At 41.1% G+C, this 20,838-nt stretch overlaps 1 protein-coding gene and 1 long non-coding RNA gene across 4 annotated transcripts; both read right to left on the reverse strand.

Moving 5' to 3' along the window:
- Positions 1–11: 11 nt before the first annotated feature.
- Positions 12–5,550, reverse strand: LOC111255149 (uncharacterized). Of its 3 annotated transcripts, XR_015318206.1 has the most exons (6): positions 5,136–5,550; positions 4,642–4,759; positions 3,607–3,668; positions 2,136–2,355; positions 1,908–2,006; positions 12–1,410 (listed from the first exon to the last, which is right to left on the reverse strand). XR_015318206.1 is itself a non-coding variant. In XM_022816808.2 (5 exons), exons 1-5 carry the CDS (start codon positions 5,144–5,146, stop codon positions 1,965–1,967), a joined length of 453 nt encoding a protein of 150 aa, XP_022672543.1. In that variant the 5' UTR covers positions 5,147–5,550; the 3' UTR covers positions 12–1,964. The 3 variants fall into 3 exon arrangements, 2 of the variants coding, with proteins under 2 accessions (XP_022672543.1, XP_086832539.1); XM_022816808.2 differs by having other exon boundaries at positions 12–2,006; XM_086976413.1 differs by lacking the exon at positions 5,136–5,550 and adding an exon at positions 5,027–5,129 and having other exon boundaries at positions 12–2,006.
- Positions 5,551–17,670: 12,120 nt separating this feature from the next.
- Positions 17,671–18,962, reverse strand: LOC147754114 (uncharacterized). The gene is made up of 2 exons (XR_015318207.1): positions 18,444–18,962; positions 17,671–17,857 (listed from the first exon to the last, which is right to left on the reverse strand). It is a non-coding gene; the product is annotated as an uncharacterized LOC147754114 (long non-coding RNA).
- Positions 18,963–20,838: the final 1,876 nt, after the last annotated feature.

Raw genomic sequence — 20,838 nt, forward strand, 5'->3', positions numbered from 1 at the left:
TATAGGTGAAGACTCTAGAAGGCGGTTGGCAGAAATGGAATAGTGAAGATGATGAGTGTATTGTTATTGTTCCAGCTGCTGGCAGGGTCTCGATGGGGGTAATAAAGTCGTGACCCATCTTGATCCAGGTTCATGACGTGGCTTCTTTCTGGGAATATTCATTTACTTTGTTCACCGTACTGCTACTATGTACGAAACAAGTTACGTAAGGGGTTGCCACTGTACATTGTCAAAGAACGCTTTGCAGCTAATATTTCCATTTTAACATCTCGGACTACACCATTTTTGGTTGTAGTTACACAAGAGATCGTTCAACCGTCTGGCTTGTTTTTTGATTGGTTTAGTTCCTTATGTTTGCCAATAACTAACTGAAGTCGGAATGGGCTGCATTTTTTTTAACAAAGGTTCGATAAGTATTTCAGAAGTATTTTTACTTTTTGCCAGTTTGCTTTCTTAATCGAGCGATTGGGTGATTATTTAATAAGCCCATAAATCCTTGCTTTGAATTCTAAATTAACGAGCGGCTAAATACAAACATAAAATCGGTTGTTTCACAAGACGAACTTTGGTTTTTATTTTCGGCATCTTTCTAACCTTGCTCGTGAGCGGGAAGTGCCGTAAGTGTGTAGAGTGCCAGTTGTTTTTATTTAGGTAAAAAAAATAGTCTGGGACGAAGCACATCCCGTTATTTTTGTAGATAAATAATAAGGTCACCGTTAACTGACACGATAAATACGTCTACTATATGTTGATCCTCACCGTATGACAACGCAACAGACGATAAAGTGTTAATGAAGGCATTTGCAGCGAAGGAAGGCTTATTTTAAAAAGGGCGCCAATTTAAAAATATCCAGTGGGTTATAAAGTTGACGATCTAGTCAAGGTAATCAGTCGCATACTTCAGCTTGAAGCTAAACAAACTACGACCAACGAAAATCCTATGAAGAACGATACAAATAGCTCAAATGAAAATGTATGTTTTCAAATGTTTCGAGGCATATCGATATAGGAAACGACAATTCTTGCCTTTGCTACTACGCCATTAGTATTTTAATTTACTATTTGAACCTGTCACATGGCATATTTAGTAGACGATGTTTTTTGCAGCTCAGGCCTGTTGCCTGTTAAAAGTGCGCAATGGCCAACTTACGAGTCGCCCCCGGGTTCAAGCTTACATGATAGGTTTCGAAAATATCTCTGGCCATTTTTATGCGGACGTTCTTCAAGGATGCTCATCTTATATAAAAAAAAAAAAAAAAAAAAACAGGCCTGTACGGGACTTGCAGTGGTGCGGGATCAAACTGCCCTTTTGCTGTTTTCTTGCGGGGCCATGCTCAGGTATTCGTTGTTCGCATTTGGCTGTTGCACTGCCACTCTTACAGTCTGAGAAATAATAGCTTAGCCGAACGTCTAGGCCATTATAAAAGAGAATATCTGAATATAAGTCTGACATGAGTGGCAATAGGACCAGCCCATCCCATAGCCATTGACGATTGGGAAATCGTCAGAAATGGGAAAGGGGAAAAGCTATACAAATGTGTCCCCATTCAACACAAAGAGCACCCTACAGGTCTCAAGGAAAACAACGAACGCATGGATATGTCGAGATACCCTCAACGAAAACTAAAAATGCTGTAGTAACAGCTATAGTTCTTATTTTACGATTCAGGTTGCTTGAAATATAGTGCTGACACTGAAAAATCTCTGGTGTCTTTTCTTGGAAAATTAACAGAAAATGTCTTCTTTTCCTAGGTGTACTTAATTGTAGTTGAAAGCAGCGTTTAGACTCCAGCTCAAGTGTGTCATGAATTTCACAAAAAAGTTCATAGTCAGTAAAGTTACCTTCAAGGACGTTAGCTCGAACGAGATTATACTTAAGCTACCCCAACATTGTTCAATACACCTACCCATCCAATAGGAGCATTGCTTCAGAAAGCTGGTCCTTAGCAGGCAACGCAATGTGCCTACGCCCGGTCTTCAACCGGTCTGTACCATTTCACGGGTATCTAATGGGCACACATTTAATTGCACCATTAATGGGACGAAAACCTGCGACATTCTACATTTTGTAGTAGTGTGATAAGAGTAAAAAAAGAGGCTCATGCATGTTTCATACTTACTTATGTCTCACTTACCAATATTTGAGTGCATGAACGTCGGAGTGAACAAATAATTCTAGATAGCAAAGATGCGCTTGGGTGTTTTCGACCTTCCAAAATCTTCACGCTTATCTTCACCTCGTTCGAAGGCAAATTTTCAACACGAATTGTATCTTGGGTAGCCTCGCTTGATCGGTTGCCTTTTTCATTCCGGCATTGCGGTGACCAGAGAGCGCTGTCATCAGGTGCTTCGATACTATAGAAAAGCCGTTGGAAACAAAAAAATAGTTGTCACGTCTCTGTGAACATCATCGCTCACGGGACGTCTTTAATAAGTACGAAGAAAATTTTAAATCCCGATAGCTAATTTAGTGTAACTTTATTCAAATCTATCGGCCCGAATTTGATATAATATTTATATAGGCGTATAAATATTGGTGCTGCCGTTATTATTGTCGAGTATATGTTGGTGATAATGACTTTAATGTCATTCGACCTTATTTATGCTGCAAGCAGCATAAATAGTATTATTCTGTAGATTTTTCATATTGCTGCCTAAGGGAGCGCCTTCTATGTAGCGTCACTTCTACCGTGCCTACCAGGAACAGCACACATGTTGGTACTGCCTGCTATTTATTCAGGCCCGAGGAACTCAGATCGGCATCAAATCATCATTGGCCTTTTTTGATGCGGCATGGCAATAAACATTGACGCCATCCGTAGCATCACCGCGGTTTCCTGGCCGCCGTTGATTTAGTGTTAAAATCGAAACGGTGGTCACGAATGCTACCTACTGCTATTCCTGCTACGCCATGCGCGGGAGTCAATTACTATCCATTGGCATATAGTTACTTCCTTGCGCTTGAAACAAGATGCCGAACGCTGGTTGAATGGTTTGTTCACAGCGACGACAACAGCAACAACAACGTCAACGTACGCTATATTTTCTGGCGAAAAGCTTTATAGCACGATCAGCCATTGTATGCTGGTGGTACATTTATTTTAGGGAACGTTTTTGCTCTTCTTCTTCTTCTTCTTGTCCTACCGCTATTGGTATCGTTAGTAGGATCAGGACTATGTCTCAGGGAAGAAGCGCTGACTAGCCGCTCAGAAGCAGGCAAATGCCAGGCCCAAGTGAACAATCGGTAGTATATTTATGGTGACTGTTGCCACTGGCCGTAGCAAACGCAAAGGGAGATCGATGAAAGCGGCTGGTTGTCGACCATCTTTCTACTTTGCGAAGGATCAACGGCGTTGGGAATAGAACGACACACATTAAGCTATCCTCTTTCGAGGTTAGTTGGTAACGTGTCTTCCTGCTAATCTTAGAGATGCGTGGTGATTGATCTAGGCTCGAATCAGGCGTATACACACATCGTTTCATGCTTGGCGACGTAAAACGTAAAATATTTATTTTTAGGCACTAACTTGTCGAGCTGAAAGATTAGGCGTAAACCTTAAAACGTCACTGAAGTATCGAAACGATAAGTGAAGTGTAATAACCTACAGTCTGCGTGAAGTGAAGACGCTTGGTTGAAGTTCGGTGATGCCTGATGAAATTCGCGTCGTCTACAAAGTTGGAGTGCGAGGAAACGAAACGCGATCAATGATAGTTAGTTCGAGCAAAATTTAAAGAAGACATTGGGCAAGAAATTTTTAACGAGAGAATTTAAAAAAAAAGCTAAGCACGATACTAGATGTCAAGTTTCGAATAGGGGCTCGAAAACTGTGCGTTCAGCATCCTGTTTAACGATACAATTAAACGACGGACAAATGTTACGGCAAGCGAACCGCAATAACAAATTTGAATGAAGATGAGTAAATATTCGAATACAAAGATAAACAACACAAAGCCTAACCATAGAGAAGTGAAGATGTTATTTTTTTTTCGTGAAAATTCTTTTTACTGTGTTCCTTTCAAAGTTTCAAAAATTGACATCCGTAACGTTGCGTCAGCGACCGTCTATGCTTGTATTTTATTGGCTCTGTAGTATTTCGCATCGTTCGAAAAATATTAATATCAAAAGTAAAATTGTAAGGAACGACAATGAGGAACGATTTCTTTGAAGGTTAGTGCAGTAGGATGAAGACAATTTTTTTTATTGTTATTTAAATTTTTAATGTCGAGAATACGTGGCTGTCGCCCGTTGATCTGTGTCGTAATGTACGACGTTTGCATGCTCGTACTTATAAATATTTATTGACTTGTTAACCACCTCGTGCTGCGCATGACCCGCGCTGTCCTACGACTTTTTACAACTTCAACATAAGTTTTGAACTGGAAGTTTTAAATCACGTTAGTACACAGCCTGTTTTAGATTATATTGTTTTAGTAATTTCACTAGCTCCGTTGCTCTGTTGGCCTGACTCAGATGTTTCACTACGATACCCCTCGTATATAAATTATTAACTAGACGATAGATAATAGGGACCGGATAACCACAAGTATTCATAATGCAAATAATGGTGTAAATAAGGCAATTGTCCGTGGTTGTAATAACTATAATATGAAGAGTAGACGTTACAGCATTGTCTTACTTACTAGATTTGTGGAATAGCTATCACTTCTGGAATAATCATCGGTAGCCATTGCCAAATCTGCGTTTTGGTTGAACTCATATTCCATCTGCATGAGTTCCCAAGCAGTAGGCGGAACGATTCTGTAACGCAGAAATTTTAACCCAACGTTTTTGGACATTTCTAAATCTATTGAACCTTAGATAATAGCCTTGCCTTGCCTTGCTGACACTTAACAGGTAACACAACCTAGGAGTGTATTCCACGGCCGATTACGTCTGCACCTACGAGCCCTTACATAAAATCGTCGAAATACACAGGAGAATTATATCGAAATTCAATAAAGCAGAAGATCGAAAAAAAAATCTATTATTTCTATATTTAGTATCAGATCAGCACAACCGATTTACTCGCTATATCTTTAATTTTCAGCAGTTAGAATTCACCACAATGGACGCCTAACGGAATGATCTTCTCTGACACCCACAGAAAATAGAAGTAGACACGTGGTTAACTTACAATTTTTTCATTTTACACAACCGTTTTGTCAAACAGCTGATGGAACTTCAACTTCGGTGATATCGATGATAGAAAGAGCAATGAATGTCAACCAGCCCCTCATAACGGCCGCATATGTCATGGGTTGACATTTTAGTCTGTGCACATGCGCCGCACGTAAACCGGCAGCGGTGACTCGATATGATGAGGGCATCGTGTCTACACATTGAGGTTAATGATTAGAGAACAACTCAGATATATCCTGATACATCGTCTCCCATATACTAAACATCGGACATGGCATCACGAAGATCGGTTCAATATAAATAAATTGTAAATGTGACAGCTTTCATTTATTTAATGAAAAAATCATAGCAAAAATCTTCACTAATAGTGAGTACTGTGAAGTTGCATAGTCGTTTTGACCATTGACGGTTACAGAGGAATCAAGCAGTAAACAAACGAACGAAAGATAGTGCTATGGGTATACCATTAGAGAGCTAAATAATAAGACAGAATAATAATGTGAAACATTATTCAAACGCATATTAGTCACGGACATATTTTAATTATTCTAGCCGCAAAAAAAAAACAAAAAAAAAATATATATATATATATTGAAGCCTTCTGGCTGAGAGTTTCAGGATCTTTTTTATGGCCTTCTGTGACTATGCGGCTCGTAAGCTACCCTGCTGTTCTGATCATCCCTTGGCACTTTTTACTATATTCAGCCGTCAGATTAAATATTGCTTTTTGGCTTAGTTCTTGCGTGCTCTTAGAAACAGCAACGCTTCAACAAGATCGTAGAGTTTTTGTAAATTCCCTAGCTAAGCTTTAGAATGTAGCATTTTTAAGAAACGTTTATTCCAGCATAAAAACTAGTCGAATTTACAGATACGAAAGGTAAACCGTCAAAAAACTCAATGACACATCTATTTTTAGTAGCTGAAGTACTGTAAAGCAAGAAAACGTGAAATCATCAGACGTGATTGCTTGAGACAGGATCTTTACTTCTTCAAAGATAAAAAAAAAACGATGATTTTTGCCCAACCACCGGTTCGTTTCTCCGGGTTCTATGAAGATCACAGGTGTGATTAACGCGTCCCTTTCGCTCTCCTTGTTTTCGTCTTTTTTTCGGAACTGATGTATCAAATTATTTACATTTACATGTGACCAATATATATTTAATGGTTAATAAATTATTATTATGTTTGCTTGACACACATCTATTTGTATTTTAATCAAAACAACCAGCTTTATCTATTTATTTAATGTCCATACACAGTAGCAAGCCGACGTCTAGAAATCAGACGAATATTCATGAAATTTTTCGATAGATGGTCGAGTTTGGATGAAAAAAAGAAACGTCTGTACACACCTCATTCAAATATGCCGATATTAGCTCCACGTGTGACCTCTGTTTGAATGGACCTGCATAGGCCTGTGCTGGAGACGGCCCTCATTGTGGTTCCAAATGAAAAATATAAGGAACGTAGGAAAATCAACTAAAAAAGAAATGTCAGAAATTTAGGAAACATTTTTAGGTCATTTTCTGTTTGAGTGTATGTGTCTACCCATTAAATCAAGGAATGCTTCTTCAGTGTGAATTGACTGACAAGACACTGGCCCGGCGATGGCGATAATATATACATATATATGTATATATATGTGTACCGCACGCGAACCATCGTCAACGTAAACATACACAGATCCACTGGCATCACTTGGTGTCCGAATTTCATCTAACACGTGCTATATGTGTTAATTAGCCAATAAATATAGCGTAAAACAAACAAGGAAGATGATAACAAACAGAAGATGGTTCATGTATTCGTTGAAAAAATGGCACAGGTATTTCTAACATCAGCCCTGAACTCTTTGATGATACCTTTTCAAGGTTCCGATAATGATTTCTCTGAATGTTGAGAGAGATTCTAGAATCTTCTATACATTCGCTCTGTCAACATCAGCTGGCAAAACGATCACCCTAAACTTAACAGGTTTATCTTGTTGCTAATTATATGTACCTCTGAAGAACAGATCGTCTGCTTAAACGGCTACTGTAGCAAATCGTCGTAGTTAGTGAGCGATAAATATAGTTGAACTTTTTCCCGTATCGGATGAGTACTACGCACGCTAAAAGAGCTATTATTTGACAGGTAAATAATAAATCCTGTTTCGCACGGATTTGTGCGTTCACTCGATAAAATTTACAGCGAATACGCTCGCGTCCGCTATTCATCCCCGTACTCTTCTGTGGACGACCTAACAAAAGATCGCTTCCCCAAAGGTCAATGAGAGGTCAAACGCGCGCGTCGGCTGAGACTAGAATTCGGAAGAACAAGTACCAGCTTCGTGTGGGCCGTCGAAAATTGAGCTTATCGTTTTCGGTGTCGGAATTGTACCGCAGGGTCACGGGGTGGTGCAATACCGACCGTGACCGTGCAGTGAATGTGCCTTTCACTCAGGCCAACCGGAGCCACCGATTGATTGATAATAGGGGTACCTGGTGGTAAATTATATCCATCTATACTAGTTTGAACAATAACGACAACTATAGATGCAGTTATAGACAAGTAATGCCAATACAGATACACGCTCATGCATAGATACCCACTGATATACGAAAAGGTACATTAAACGAAGACGCCCCGCGAAAAATGCTTGCATTAATAAATGCTAGGAAATAACAATGTAGTATTATACGTACTAGTATCAAAATTGTGCCAGGAACAACAAGGCCAAGGCTATTTTCTCATCCTGGTAATCATATTAATAACTGATTTATGATGTTTTGCTTTTAGGGTAGAGTGAAGAGAATATGAGGTACGTATTCTGAATGTACGATGTAGGAGGGGTGTAGCGTTTGTCTCAAAGTTGACCTTTATTGGATATAAACATAGTTCTGTGTTGGCCTGTATTTTTCAAAACTTTCCTGTTCAGTTAGGAGGCAGCCAGCTGTTAGCCAGTGGTTGCTCATTACATTTTCGTGTGCTTTCCATATCGGCGACCTACAAAGCTCTGACTAGTAGAGCTGTATGCGGTCGCTCTGAGATTCCGACAGTTAAGCATCCATCAAGGTTGTCAACGTACGTCTAATTAGCGTGTAAGGTGGCACCTTCAAACAGGTCGGCTACCTTCGGTTTGTTGCAGGTGATGTCAGAAGGACAGCGTATGCAGTTAGGTTTAGTCCTGCTCATCATAGGAACATATACTCGAGTCAGGCCCTCGTCCTTTCGTAGCCAGCAGCCGATTTCAACAAATCCTTCAATGTCGACTCCATAACAAGATCCCAACATCTTCACATGGCAGAGGGGGAACCGTGGCACGACTTGCGTTCTCTATCTGTACCCTACAGAAACATAGTGGCTGACTAAGTAAGCCAAAGAATCTCTGCGAGAAAGAAAAGTCAGGGGCATTAAGACTACGCTGGAGAAATGAAGCTGCGACACTAGAATAGCGACGAAAGGGGGAGGGGGAGGGTATCAATGGAACTGAAATGAAAGCTCCTAGAGGTTGGCGAAAAGGGAAAAGTAGGTGGCAGGCACCGACTCGTAAGGATGAGTCAACACAGACACACACCTCTTCCCCCCGTCGCGTGAACTAGTCCTGGAGCTGACAGTTAGTCAGTCAGTTCAGTACCAGTTCGACAGCACCCCAAGCGCCCGAGGCATCTACATTGAGCATCTTGGTAACAACCGCAGTAGCCACTCTTAGTATACTCTGACTAGTTCGCAGAGTCCGAGGGCAACAGACAATCCTACTATGACCGCGCTTGCCTCGACGAGCTCGTAATATACGCGCAAACACGCATCAGTATCGCCGGGGTCATTCACAAACAGCTAGCTGAGGAAAACCAACAGTTATTGCTCCTTCACTCGGTTGCGGAGATGTGCTAGGGGAAATGAGATGTGGAGAGGTAGAAAGGATGAGAAGCTTTTCATAATCGACACGATGGCGTGTCGATCAGCCGGAGGTCTTTAACAGGAAATAATACACAGGCATAGGGACCGCTCTAACAATTCTGCCTTTCTGCTCATAGCTGTACTTCATAGTCAAGGAAGTATAAAAAGAACAGAGAATGCGAAGAGAAAGTAAGCTACAGGACTTTTGAACCATGTACATGTACAGACTAGAGCAAGAGCAGGGGATGCCGTGCTATAGCGGGAGGGGAAAAGAGGAGATGAGCATGAGATGAAATGAATCGGGTACATAGGACCTAGCAAGCGTAGGAAGTTGCCACTGTCTACAACAGCCGTTCAAGGATAATAATAATTCCTATGGACCCTTTTGTTGGACCCGCTTGCGTTTTGCCTCGTTCAATGAATAATGCATTCATTCGGACAGTATGCAAGTATCTGGAGCAGGGCAGAATGTACATCTTCTTGGCTATCCTTTGAACCGTTAATGCAAGGCGGTATTCACTTGATCCATGTTTAGCTTTCATTTACCCCTATAAGCAAGCCTGCTTGAGGAGCTGAACATGCTCACCCTGCTCCTGACAACAAAACAGTCAGATTCCACAAGCGGCGTTAGGTCAAAACAGATTGTGTTAACAAGGCGTTTCCTAAAACTCTCAAGTGGTATTCAAAGGCTTTTTTTTGTTATTAGAGTAAAATTAGGAAACATCGCTTCAATCTCACCTGTTTTTTTCAGCAGGAAGCTCTTAAAGGTTATTGGCGCTCCGCAGCATGTGCAAGAACCCAGGTCTATAAAGAAAATAGGATATATTAACTTGTTCTTATAGCTCCTATATTGTGCTAGTCTATCTTCAGTCTTCGGGAAGCATATCAGGCGAGCATTAATTCATTATATCTAAGCTATAGTATTTTTCATAATACTCGCTATTGTTTCATAGATTTATCGCTTCTAGGGTACCTTCTAAAATCTTTTAATTAGTCCCTAACCCTTTGTCTTTTAGGAGAATCTAGTCTTGCGATGGTAGTACAAAGCTAACCCAAATGCGTCAGTAGAAGGTTTAATTGCAGTCAGCTTTGTTGTATCACCACGCTGTGATCAATGACTGCATCTTAATTTACTTCTATTTTTTTCAGTATAGTTCGCTGTTGTCTACCACTAAATTTTCAACAGGCTTTTTTCTATGTTGGCGCGCATGCCAAAGAACAACTTTGCGCGCATTGCTTCCGTTCATGCTAAGAGCTGCTTGTCCAAACAAATAGTGTATAAACGGACGAGTAGATCAAAGACGATACCTGCTCATATATGGACCTTAAAAATACGAGCATACCTATGCAGAGCCTCCTTAGCCCTACTGCTTTCTTCCGTTGTTATTGGTGTTGCCGTACGTTCTCATATGACGTCCTCGTCGTTCCTGAGTTCCGTCTCATTTTGTCTTGCAGCTATTTTTTCACACCTTTACTGCTAACAAAACGAAGGAATCATCGTCTTTTAAGGCACCCAACCGTGCTTCCGCCGCTACCACTTGTGAAGCTTACGTTTAGGCTCAAGTGTGCCTTGTTTAAACAACGGCTTTTCAGTTTGTCCGTCCAAAGCGAAAAAGTCAAAGAATAGACCTCACTAAATAGAGCGAAAAAGTAAAAGGAGCGGGGACGAAAAGAAAGCTAAAACGCTTGTACGCAATGTCCCTCATCGTCTGCGGATTGGATCACTGCCACTTTTCTTTTGCACAATGTGCTCACTTTGTTTGTATTTCCCGTCCACAATGGTCTCGTTGGCTCTCGCACTGAAGTGCATCTCTTTGAAGCGATCTATTAAAGCTTTTAGAGAGATGAGAAGCAGGAACTTAGTTTAATCCAACTACCACTGTTCGTTTCAAAAAAGCTCACGTGGTTTCATCTGAGTCGAGGCCAAAGGGATGGCAGCCATGACGATGGCCATTTCGCTAGGTTGTCAGTACGGTGCAAGATGCTGGACTCGTCCCCCAACTTATGGCATCCAAAATTATGACAGTTTTAGACTATAGCAGATGCTCAACTTTGAACTTCGATCGAACAGAGTTGGAGCGGGCTTATTGCAAGACATTTTGTGAGAGTATGCTTTAGGACTCATTGGCATAACATCAAATATGTGATTGGCGCTATTTTGATAGGTACAAGAGGCCACGGAAAATAGCATTTTGTGGACTGATATATCTTTGAGCTGAGTATTGATAACAAAAGTACGGGTGTCTGAAGAGAAGTCATTTGCTTTCCCTAAACGAGAATCGCTTGTCCCTGTAGCATCCCATCCTTTCATCGGAGTTGATGGTGGTAATCGACCCTCGTTTGTGACTGCTGCTGTTACATTACGCTGTGTGTGCTTGCTGAGTTCCTGGTTTCACTGCCGATCATGACCAGCCACGGACTACACTGGATAGATTTAATCAAATTTCCCAGCAATGTTTCTTCGGTTCGCTACCCTTCTCTAAAAGGAAAATGTGCCGCTTTTCGAATAAGATGAAAACGTTGTGGCCTGAGTGATGTATGGGACGGATAGCTGTCTCGGCGGGCATGTGAGCCGTTGCCGCTCGGCGAACTAGTGGGGTGACGCAGAATTTTGACTCGGTGAAACGAAAGAAATCCCACGTACTAACTTTCAGTGGATCTCCAAAGGGCCAAACTCCCATTAAGAGCTGCCTTTCAAACAGACTGGAGGATTCGACGGGAGGCAAAAACACAGTGATGCCCTTTCCTATCCCCGACTAACTATGAGTTCAAAAGCGTTCATGCACAGGAAGAGCTGGCAATCAAATTCAGTGGGACCCTCGTATAAGATTAGACGACCTTCTTCCGACTGAGAACTGGACATACGATGCACGTATTTTCGAGGAACAATCAAGCAACGAGTTTTCCGCCATCTTGTCAATTGAAAACCGTCTTTCACTTGGTAATTGCTGCGGATAAATATGGTGAAAGCTCATCATTGCTTCCTTCCATATTACAAAATTATTTATTTAGCTTTAAATAATGAAACAATAACGCACCACGAAGCAAGTACCCTTATACTACATATTTACCTAAATATGCGTTAAACTTTCTAATTATTGAATACATACATCTTGGAGGAGGAGCTACACATAAAATCAACTATAACGCTGGTTTTATGTGTAGCTCCAAGAAAATGAAAAGGCGAAGATCTCACGGAGGAATCGCTTACAACTTTGCATTCACCTTTCCAGTAGAAGGGGAGAAGAGAATAAAAGCCTTCACCTAAAAGTATGTGTTGAGGGTGTCGGAAATCGCTGAAGACCAGAAACATTTTAAAGGAAGATCTAGTTTTGTACAGCTAGGAAACAATACAGGTACTTCAGTTCTATATTCTTTCATTAAAGGAGTGCTATTACGGAGTAGAAATCCAAGGAAAACAATCTGTCCTTCTTTTGTGTTCAAATGCGATATAATGGGCAAATGGAGCTGTTTTTTGCGTGACACGATGTTTGCACTAAAAAACCTTTTTTTCAATATCTTCTCCCTCTTACTTTCGCAGTCGATCTAAGCGCACCACTAGTATGGGTACTATTAGCCCCATAGATGTATGGAAAGCACCCAACTGAAAAGCAGAGCATCGGTGCACAAAGTTGTTTCTATTTTCGGACACTTAACAAGGAACTCCTGAAAGAAGCTGTGCTCGTTAAAGTGGGCCAAGCGGCAACCCGCTTTCAGCCTTACTCTGCCTTGTAGCCCTGCTCTTCCACGGACATCATGAACATTTCACATAGAAATACTGCCGAAATGGCGTTGCAGAGAGATAGACGACCTATTATAAAAGCGAAGTATTATTTTTGTTCGCGACTGTTTTCGCCCACAACTCCTTTGTTTTCATCACTTTAGTCTTCAGTGAGGCTTACGTAAAGAAGCCTTGCGTCGGCTAGAAGCGTAAAGACGAAACTACAGATGCGCTGGTGCAACTCCGTCTAAAATTAACTGATCATGCGATACTTCGTCGTCCACTGCTGGTGCTAAGCCTGTGTGTGTAAGTTTTCACGTTAATATTACAGCAAAGATACTCGTAAGTTCCCTTCGTGGTTTCAAGCGCGACTGCACGCCATACTTATTAATAGCCGCTTCCAATCAAAATTTCGTCATTGTGCTATAAAACTCACAACAACAGTATATATATATATATCTAAAATATATGATATGATAACTTAGGAGCGACGAGGTTGATGGGCTCTAATATTTTGATTGTGTGGTTCTTGGCTAAAGATGCTGGACGGCGCGTGAAAAATATTTTCCTTGACATTAAAAAAATATGCTATGTACCAGTACTTCAATGTAATTCGTTTAATCCTAAACTTTACTTTGAAAGTATATAGGCATGTGTACAAAGACCTTATAGCTACCTTATTTTAGACTTGTAGCATATAAAACCTATGGAACCTATTAAAGAGTCATTAGAAAATGAAGCACCCTTTGAAATGAAGCACCACCTACGCTACTCTGTTATAAACAAGCAAACTGCGGTTTGTCGTCGTGATCGTTAATCATTCAGTTAACAACAAGTCAATCTGGTGTCCTCTTTCCCCTCCATCTTGGCATAAGCCCGCTTAAACTCTCCAACCATGCCTCGTCCTCCCCATTTGCGCAGTCTTAATTTGTCAAGAGATGCAGTTGTAGTTAAATAAAACATATAAGAGATCCATTGGATTGGGCTGACATGCAACCGGCAGGACCCTTCACCTTTAGTTGCTTTCGCGAATGTTCTCTGGGAAGGGGAGAGAGCAAAGATGTATCCCTTGGTATCGATAAAATGAATTCGATGCATCCGTTTGTCTTTCCATGAATATCTTTCTCGTTCGACTTCCGTCTTACCCTATAGTGCCCATAAATAAGCTAACAATCTAGGCTAACAGCATCTGCACAGTTTCTCTTTTCAGCTCGTCTGCGTCTGTCGTAGCCATACAATGGGATGCCGTACCAAGTGTTAGCTGGGTATAGCACGACATCATAGAGTAGTTCAATGCTAGTCGTTTCTTTAATACCCTATCCTAACTGATATTATTATTATTATCAAACAGAGACTGGGAGAGTGTTTTCGTCTTCTTCTTGTCTTAAACGAACTAGCGTCCCTTATGCTTCCTGCCAGTTCCCTGTGTCCGAGATGACCCTGCGCCCTTGGAGACCAAGACGATCAACCCTCTGGTTCAGTTACTAGCGGCAGCTAGTGCCGCCTGTTGCGTTAGCCTGTACCGCGTTGTGGCCATCAATTCCTTTTCATTGGGCTTCGTCTGCTTCTCTTCAAACGGAGGAAGCCCAGACATGAAGGAAACTGCCTGCTTAGCCCCGATACGTTTCGTGGCAAGGTTACTTGTCTCAAGCGCTTTCCAACCAGCAAAAACTAAGCAATAGCAAAACTGATGGGCGCGTTAGATGGCTCGCAAAGAACAAGCGTTCCCAAGCAGCGCCCTCACGTGGGCAGTGCCTGGAGTCCACGACGCTCCTCTGGTCTGCGATTTGCTTGTAGCCGCCTTAGCAGAACAGGCGCAGAGGTAGCACGAGAGGGCTGACTACTACGAAGCGTGCGACTACCATGAGAAGCACGACTCTGTGAACGATCGTGGCAGAGGTGGGCCATAGAAGCACGAATGACTCATTGATCACCGTCGACTTTGAATCCTGATGTAGCTTCAACGGTACTGCAAGGAAGCCATTGCTCTCTACGCGACCTAGCATCGCGATTTAGGAATGAGACAACATCTAGATGTTTAATACACACCCATACATATAGTCGTTGTAGATCGGAGCAAAACTATTCGAAATAGCCTGCTTTGCTACTAATGTTGCATTTCCTATGGGAAGCGGGTAACAGTTGACTAGAGTTCGCAGCTAGGAGACCAGCATGCCTGGCTCAGCGACAGCAGCGTTGCCTGGAAACGAACGAGGCGTGCTAAATGCACTTGATGTAGCAGCTAAGATCTTATTAGTGCTTTTGTTAAAAGGAGCGCTGTGCATATGTGCCTATTCCGTACCGTGATATACATATATATATATATATATATATATATATAGCAAAAACTCTTGTCATGTTTTTAAACAATATAAATACTATATTTACACTGTTCAAAAACATGGGTCGGCCTTTTCAACAGCTGTACAGAAAAAAAAAAATTCTGTTCGAAAGAAAACAAAGGCAATTCGTTGTGCAGTAGACAAAACAAGGATAGAAAGGAGACTGGGGAACGCGAGTAAGGAAACCTTTTCTCGGTTACGCATAGCTTACCCTGAATATCCAGACATGTAATCCATACCGTGATGAATTTATGAGTTATTATTAGTTAGAATGAGACTTATGTATAGTCCTGAATATGTTCACTTTTCTCGTATCTGGTGTTTCTCTAATGTTTGAGCGGAGTGATTTAAAAAGGGAGAATGGATGCTGAAGAGATTATAATCGCTCCTTGAAGTGCCTGAACGATGCAGCAGTCAGATGAAATCTTTGAGAGGCCTATACCGTAAAAGCCACAGACAACAAAAGGACAAAGTCAAACGCCATTTGAGTGGCACCAGGTTAAACTGGCATAGCGACACCGTATTATTAATTTATCCATAAAGCGATAGGAGTTTAGTATCACCCCATCCTGTGGGAAAACCATCATCCCCATCAATCATATTTCTCCCAATGACACACTGCCTTTGACGGAACGGGACGAGACTATGCGGTACACGTGTGAAAATCTCAGATCCTCGCTATTAGAATTAGAGAAACTATATCATTATTGCTTAAATTAAACGGCCAGTAAAGACTTACTTAAGGTGCTTTACTTTTCTTCGATCTGTATTCTGGAGGTTCGGGCTATTCATTTCTTTCAGATTAGCTGCTTAGAGGTCGCTTTGACATCTGCTTCCGTATGCAGAGAACACAATTGTTTCAGCTATGAGTAAATTTAAAATATACTTCGTATGAATGAAGTGGTATTATAGGCATTTGTGTTAAACTGTTAGTTAAAATTACTTACCATCGTTTCTCGTTCGTATTTTTACTAGGTAAAAAAAAACAATCAAGTCAGCGTTAAATACACTAATCTACTTAACTTACGAACCGATGAGACTGTCGAGACAAATATTACCAACAATTTTTATTGCTATTGGTTCTCTATAAAGAATTTCTCGGGCTCGGAAACACTTAACATCCTTATTCGGCATTTTCACGCTCTAGCGATTATTAATCGACTTCCTCTTAGAGTGTGGCTGTGTCGGAAGTGCGTCGTTCTTGCTCCTAATAAGGCAAAGAGTTCATCGCTCGCTGGGTCCGACTTTGTGCCTTTGGCCTCTTAAGGCCTGTTTCAGTAGAATGCTCTATACTTGCCCCTTCTTCCTAAAACGAAATCTAGGCAACCATCTCCTCCTCATTTACCTTCCGATCCCCTACACTTTTCTATTACCGCTTTCTTTTTTCTCCATTGGGCCCCGGCAGTTCCGGCAGCCTAAAAACAGACGTCCATAAGTGGACTCATGCGTTGCGTTTTCTTTGGCTATATGCCACACTGTACTAATGATTGCTCTGTCTACCGGTTAGGTTTTTGAACAAGATCTCGGTAATGGCAGGGAGTCACGGCACAGCCGCTCGGTTTCTTTTTCGGTGGCAAACTCTCTAGTCGGTCTGTAGCCGGGCATTCAGGCTATAGCGTTGGTCTATTCTTGTAAATGTATCTTAGTATTATGTGCGTCCAACAGCAAGCGCGCTTGCAAACGTTCTTTCTAGCGGTTGGCTTCGCGAGCGAGTAGGTCATCGTAGGCCCATTTGTTATTCTTTCAAAAGAAAGCCCGCTTTTCCGATAATACCAGACAACTCCAGTCTCTGGTAGCTCCTAGGTACTCTTTGCCTATTGTCGAGGCTGGTCTTATGAAGCATGAGTCTACTAGCAACTCTCTAGTCTGTAGCCTGTGCCTGAACGATGAATGCACGCGTAAACAGACGGAAGAAAATGTCGACTAGCTATCAGATGGCCCAAAGAAGTAAACATTTAAACCTTAAATAGGGGAAACAGTCTTACGGGAAAATATATCTTAAGACTATTAATATATAGTAATTGTTTAACGAAAGACACCATTGGGGCTATCAAGGAAACGACGGCTGCTCTATTAAAAATAGAAAAAAGTGCCGTCTGTAGATAACCATTTATAGTATCGGCATCGATAGTAGTTTGTCTATGCGTCATGCCAGTTTAGTGTTATACATAAAGATGCTGTTTATTTTGAGCCCCATCCATTGTAATGTTGTTCCTGCCTTTCCTGTACCGTTTTGCTATGATATGCAGATATAATTGATCTATAATTGACCTTGATATAATAAATTACCTAAAATGACGCGTTCTTTAATAGAAAAAGGTATTTCTGGTTGGTGTTTTGTCGAACCCCTGAATAGTCTTTGCTGCCTTAAAAGTGGATTTTTCTAAGCTAGAATTTTAATCAAAGAAAAATTTCAATGGCTGAGGATATTTTTCAATTGTGTCATTGGTGAAGATGTGTGCCGTTCATATGTGGCCTCGTATAGCAATACCTCTACCCCTGCGATTTAACTTCACCATTAGAACAATAATTCATATTTGAATAAATTAATACGACTCAAAGAAATCATAGTCAGAACATCTAGCTAATTAGAGCTGAAATAATAAATAAACACATAATAAATATTCAAAAAACATCGAAGTCGATCTAATTAACTGGTATAATTATGATTAACGTAATCCTTCAGTGATGTCTGCGAGGTCTTCGACAGGAATTTTTCTCTGAACGACGGTCCATTGCCTATGCGGTTGTAGGATCGGCGGCAATCGTGGTAGCCTGGAAATTGTTATGTAGCAAGGTGCTTAGTGCGCGAACATGTCTTCATCTCCTTTAATTAAACAATTACAGGACATAATCTGCTATCCTTCTGGTTTGAAATAGTTCAATCCGATAGAGTTTAAAGCCACAGTCATAATAACACTGACATAGTGTTATATTTTATTCTATGCCGCAATGATAGAGGACCGATTTAAACAAACACTTTGTATCGACTTGGGGTCCACCGCAATTATCTGCGGTGTTATAGCATTACATACGACTTTACTTTAAAGCGTTTATAAGGATACTGCTAACACCTTATGTATCTATTAAGAAGGTCGAAATTGCCTGTAATGAATGGCGCTTCTCTTTATCTGTTTCTCAAGCCTTCTTCCCTGTATAAAATTATCGTACTATCGAAGTCATTTGGATACTGACATCCGCAGCGAGTATCCGTAACGCAAAAAGAAACCAACAAACATCATGTCCGTGGCTCCACTATGTTTCTCATGCTGATCACGCGCCCTGCGGACAGCCAGTGTTTCTGCCATTTTTATAAGTAACTACTACAACTATATATAACAGACATTTGATACAAGCATACATTTCCAATTGGGTGAGGTGAGCTGAGCTGGGGTGGGGTGTGGTGGGACCCCATAAGCAAAAGAGGGCCGATAGGAGCTCGCAAAAAGCCTTGTCCACAATGACACTAACATTCCCCGGTTTCCTTCTTTCCGTTTCACACGCCTTCTCGTCTTTTGTACTCTGCTTCTCTAATCTTTCGTTAGCCTCTAAATGATAGCAGGTAAGACTGCGGTGAGCGAAGTGCTTAAGCGTGAAAAATGGATCGAACACTCGCTCGCCAGCGTTTGCTCTCGGCACAAACCTCTCCTGTAGCGTCAAACAGAGATAAGTCTCTTTCTTTCTCACTCTCCGTTTCCCATCCGTTCTGTCGTCTGTTTTGTTTCCATAGACCCGCGCGTTATATAATTACCTGCGTAGATATTCAAAAAAAAAAACACATAGGAAGTTGGTAGAGAAATCGCTGCCTATCCGATCGTCTATGTACTGATGGTTGATGTTCATGATCCTTGGTGTTGCCTCAAGGTCCACCGGCTCTCACAAACTGTAAATAAATTACAGGACGTTGTTTTCGTAAATAGCGGCATGCTTTCTTTGACCATCGTCTAATGTCTGTTAAATCAATAGCATTACCATATCCGGAGCTAAACGATTCAGTCGTCCACCGATAAAGCTCCGATTACTAAAAGCGTGATTATTGATGTTCGGGGGACCATTAATTTTTGTTTCGAACGCTAGATCTCATCTTTTTTTTTTCGCCTTATATAAGGAGTTTTGCGGGAAACTCGACGCAACATATCTGTATTTTCCAGCCGGAAACTTATTATTTAAGAGTCGTATTATTAAATAGTAAAATTATTTTGTGGAAGATACATCTGTTACTAATTCCTTTAACGTGATATGTACGTTTATATATATATATATATTAGAGACGAAAATTATAAACGACTACAATTCAAGACCAAACGATTACCAAAACTGTGCTAACGGAGACATTGACTACCGCATGATCCTGTTGTACGTTTCACGACTTTTCATCTGATGACATGCTTCATAAATCTTATTGAAACTTACGGTATCAATATTAGTAGCCGGCAAATGAAGAAAAAAAAAAAAAAAAAGATTTATTCATTGAAATCCATTGTGAGTGTGCTGTGGGGCTGTCGATGCGGGCATGAAGCTTGGCTTCTGCATAGGCCTCTATAGAAACGCGTTTCATGATAATGTTCTACATCGAAGGGACACCGCAAATAAGCCTAACGGCGTACTATAGGCAGACGGATGGAAACATCATTTGTTACGTCACTATGCCGACTTCGCGTTCTTAGACGACCATTTATTGTGATTTCTATTCTTTACGCAACGTTGAATGTTTAGACAGAAAAATCACGCATTGTGGATCCCTGAGAAGGCGTAGCACAGTTTTTCGGTTTGACAGTTGAAAACAGACAGTAGACATTTTGCCATTCAGAGTTTTACCACCCTGCCAAAGTTACTTCGTTAATATCTAAGCCAAAAACGCTTGCAATACTCACAAAGCAAAAATATCTGATAGACGAATTCATTTATACAAGAAGCGCTTCTACAAGTTAGATAAAACGGCGAAACAAAATAGGAGTCAGGTTTAAATAGTTCATCGATCAAGTTATTGAGAAAATATACCAGCTACTAGGTTACAAAAGACCAGCTGGTCAAGATGAATTAACTTATTGAAATATGAATTTGGTAAGCCGTAAAATGGATGCTATCGACTATAAAAGAAGGTCAAATATACAGCATTTCAGCTTGTTGTAAAAAAAATAGTTGTAAACCTCCGATGCCGCGCGTCGTCATCATAATTATCACTGTGAAGGGAGTACATGGCTAGCAAAGTGATTGCGCAACTTGTATAAAGCTTATATATAAAGTTAGAAAACTACGCTAATATATTGTGTAGAAAAACCCCTACCTACATGTATGCAAGCGTTAGCGAATGCAACGATCAGCTTAACGGACCTTTTCCCGCATTGGTCCGTACAACTGGGCGCGTTGTATTTCGGTTGGGCGACAACGGACAGAAATTAACGGCAGTAGCAGCGACCGATGCGAGAGCGACGCGTTCTACACGCCGATCTTGGACGATCTTTGCATGGTAAATACGAAATGACGGAGAGTATTTTTGTGTACATTCATGGATAGAGAGATAGTGCAGAGGAAGGTAAAAGTTGAAAATTGAAATGTGTTCAACGTTACCGCTGACACCGAAACGGGTTCATCATTATCGATAACATTATTATTACTATCAGCAATAACAGTACTGGCATCGGAATCATCGTTGTGTTGCCAGCCTCTCCGATCTAATCGCTTCTCTTTCTGCTGCCAACTTTTCCGTGGAAGTTTTTGTCGATTTTTTCCTTTCGCCAGTTGTTGTTTCGCTA

Source organism: Varroa destructor, unplaced genomic scaffold (assembly GCF_002443255.2).
Source record: "Varroa destructor unplaced genomic scaffold, Vdes_3.0 BEIS01000769.1, whole genome shotgun sequence".
In the NCBI taxonomy this organism is placed as follows: domain Eukaryota; kingdom Metazoa; phylum Arthropoda; class Arachnida; order Mesostigmata; family Varroidae; genus Varroa; species Varroa destructor.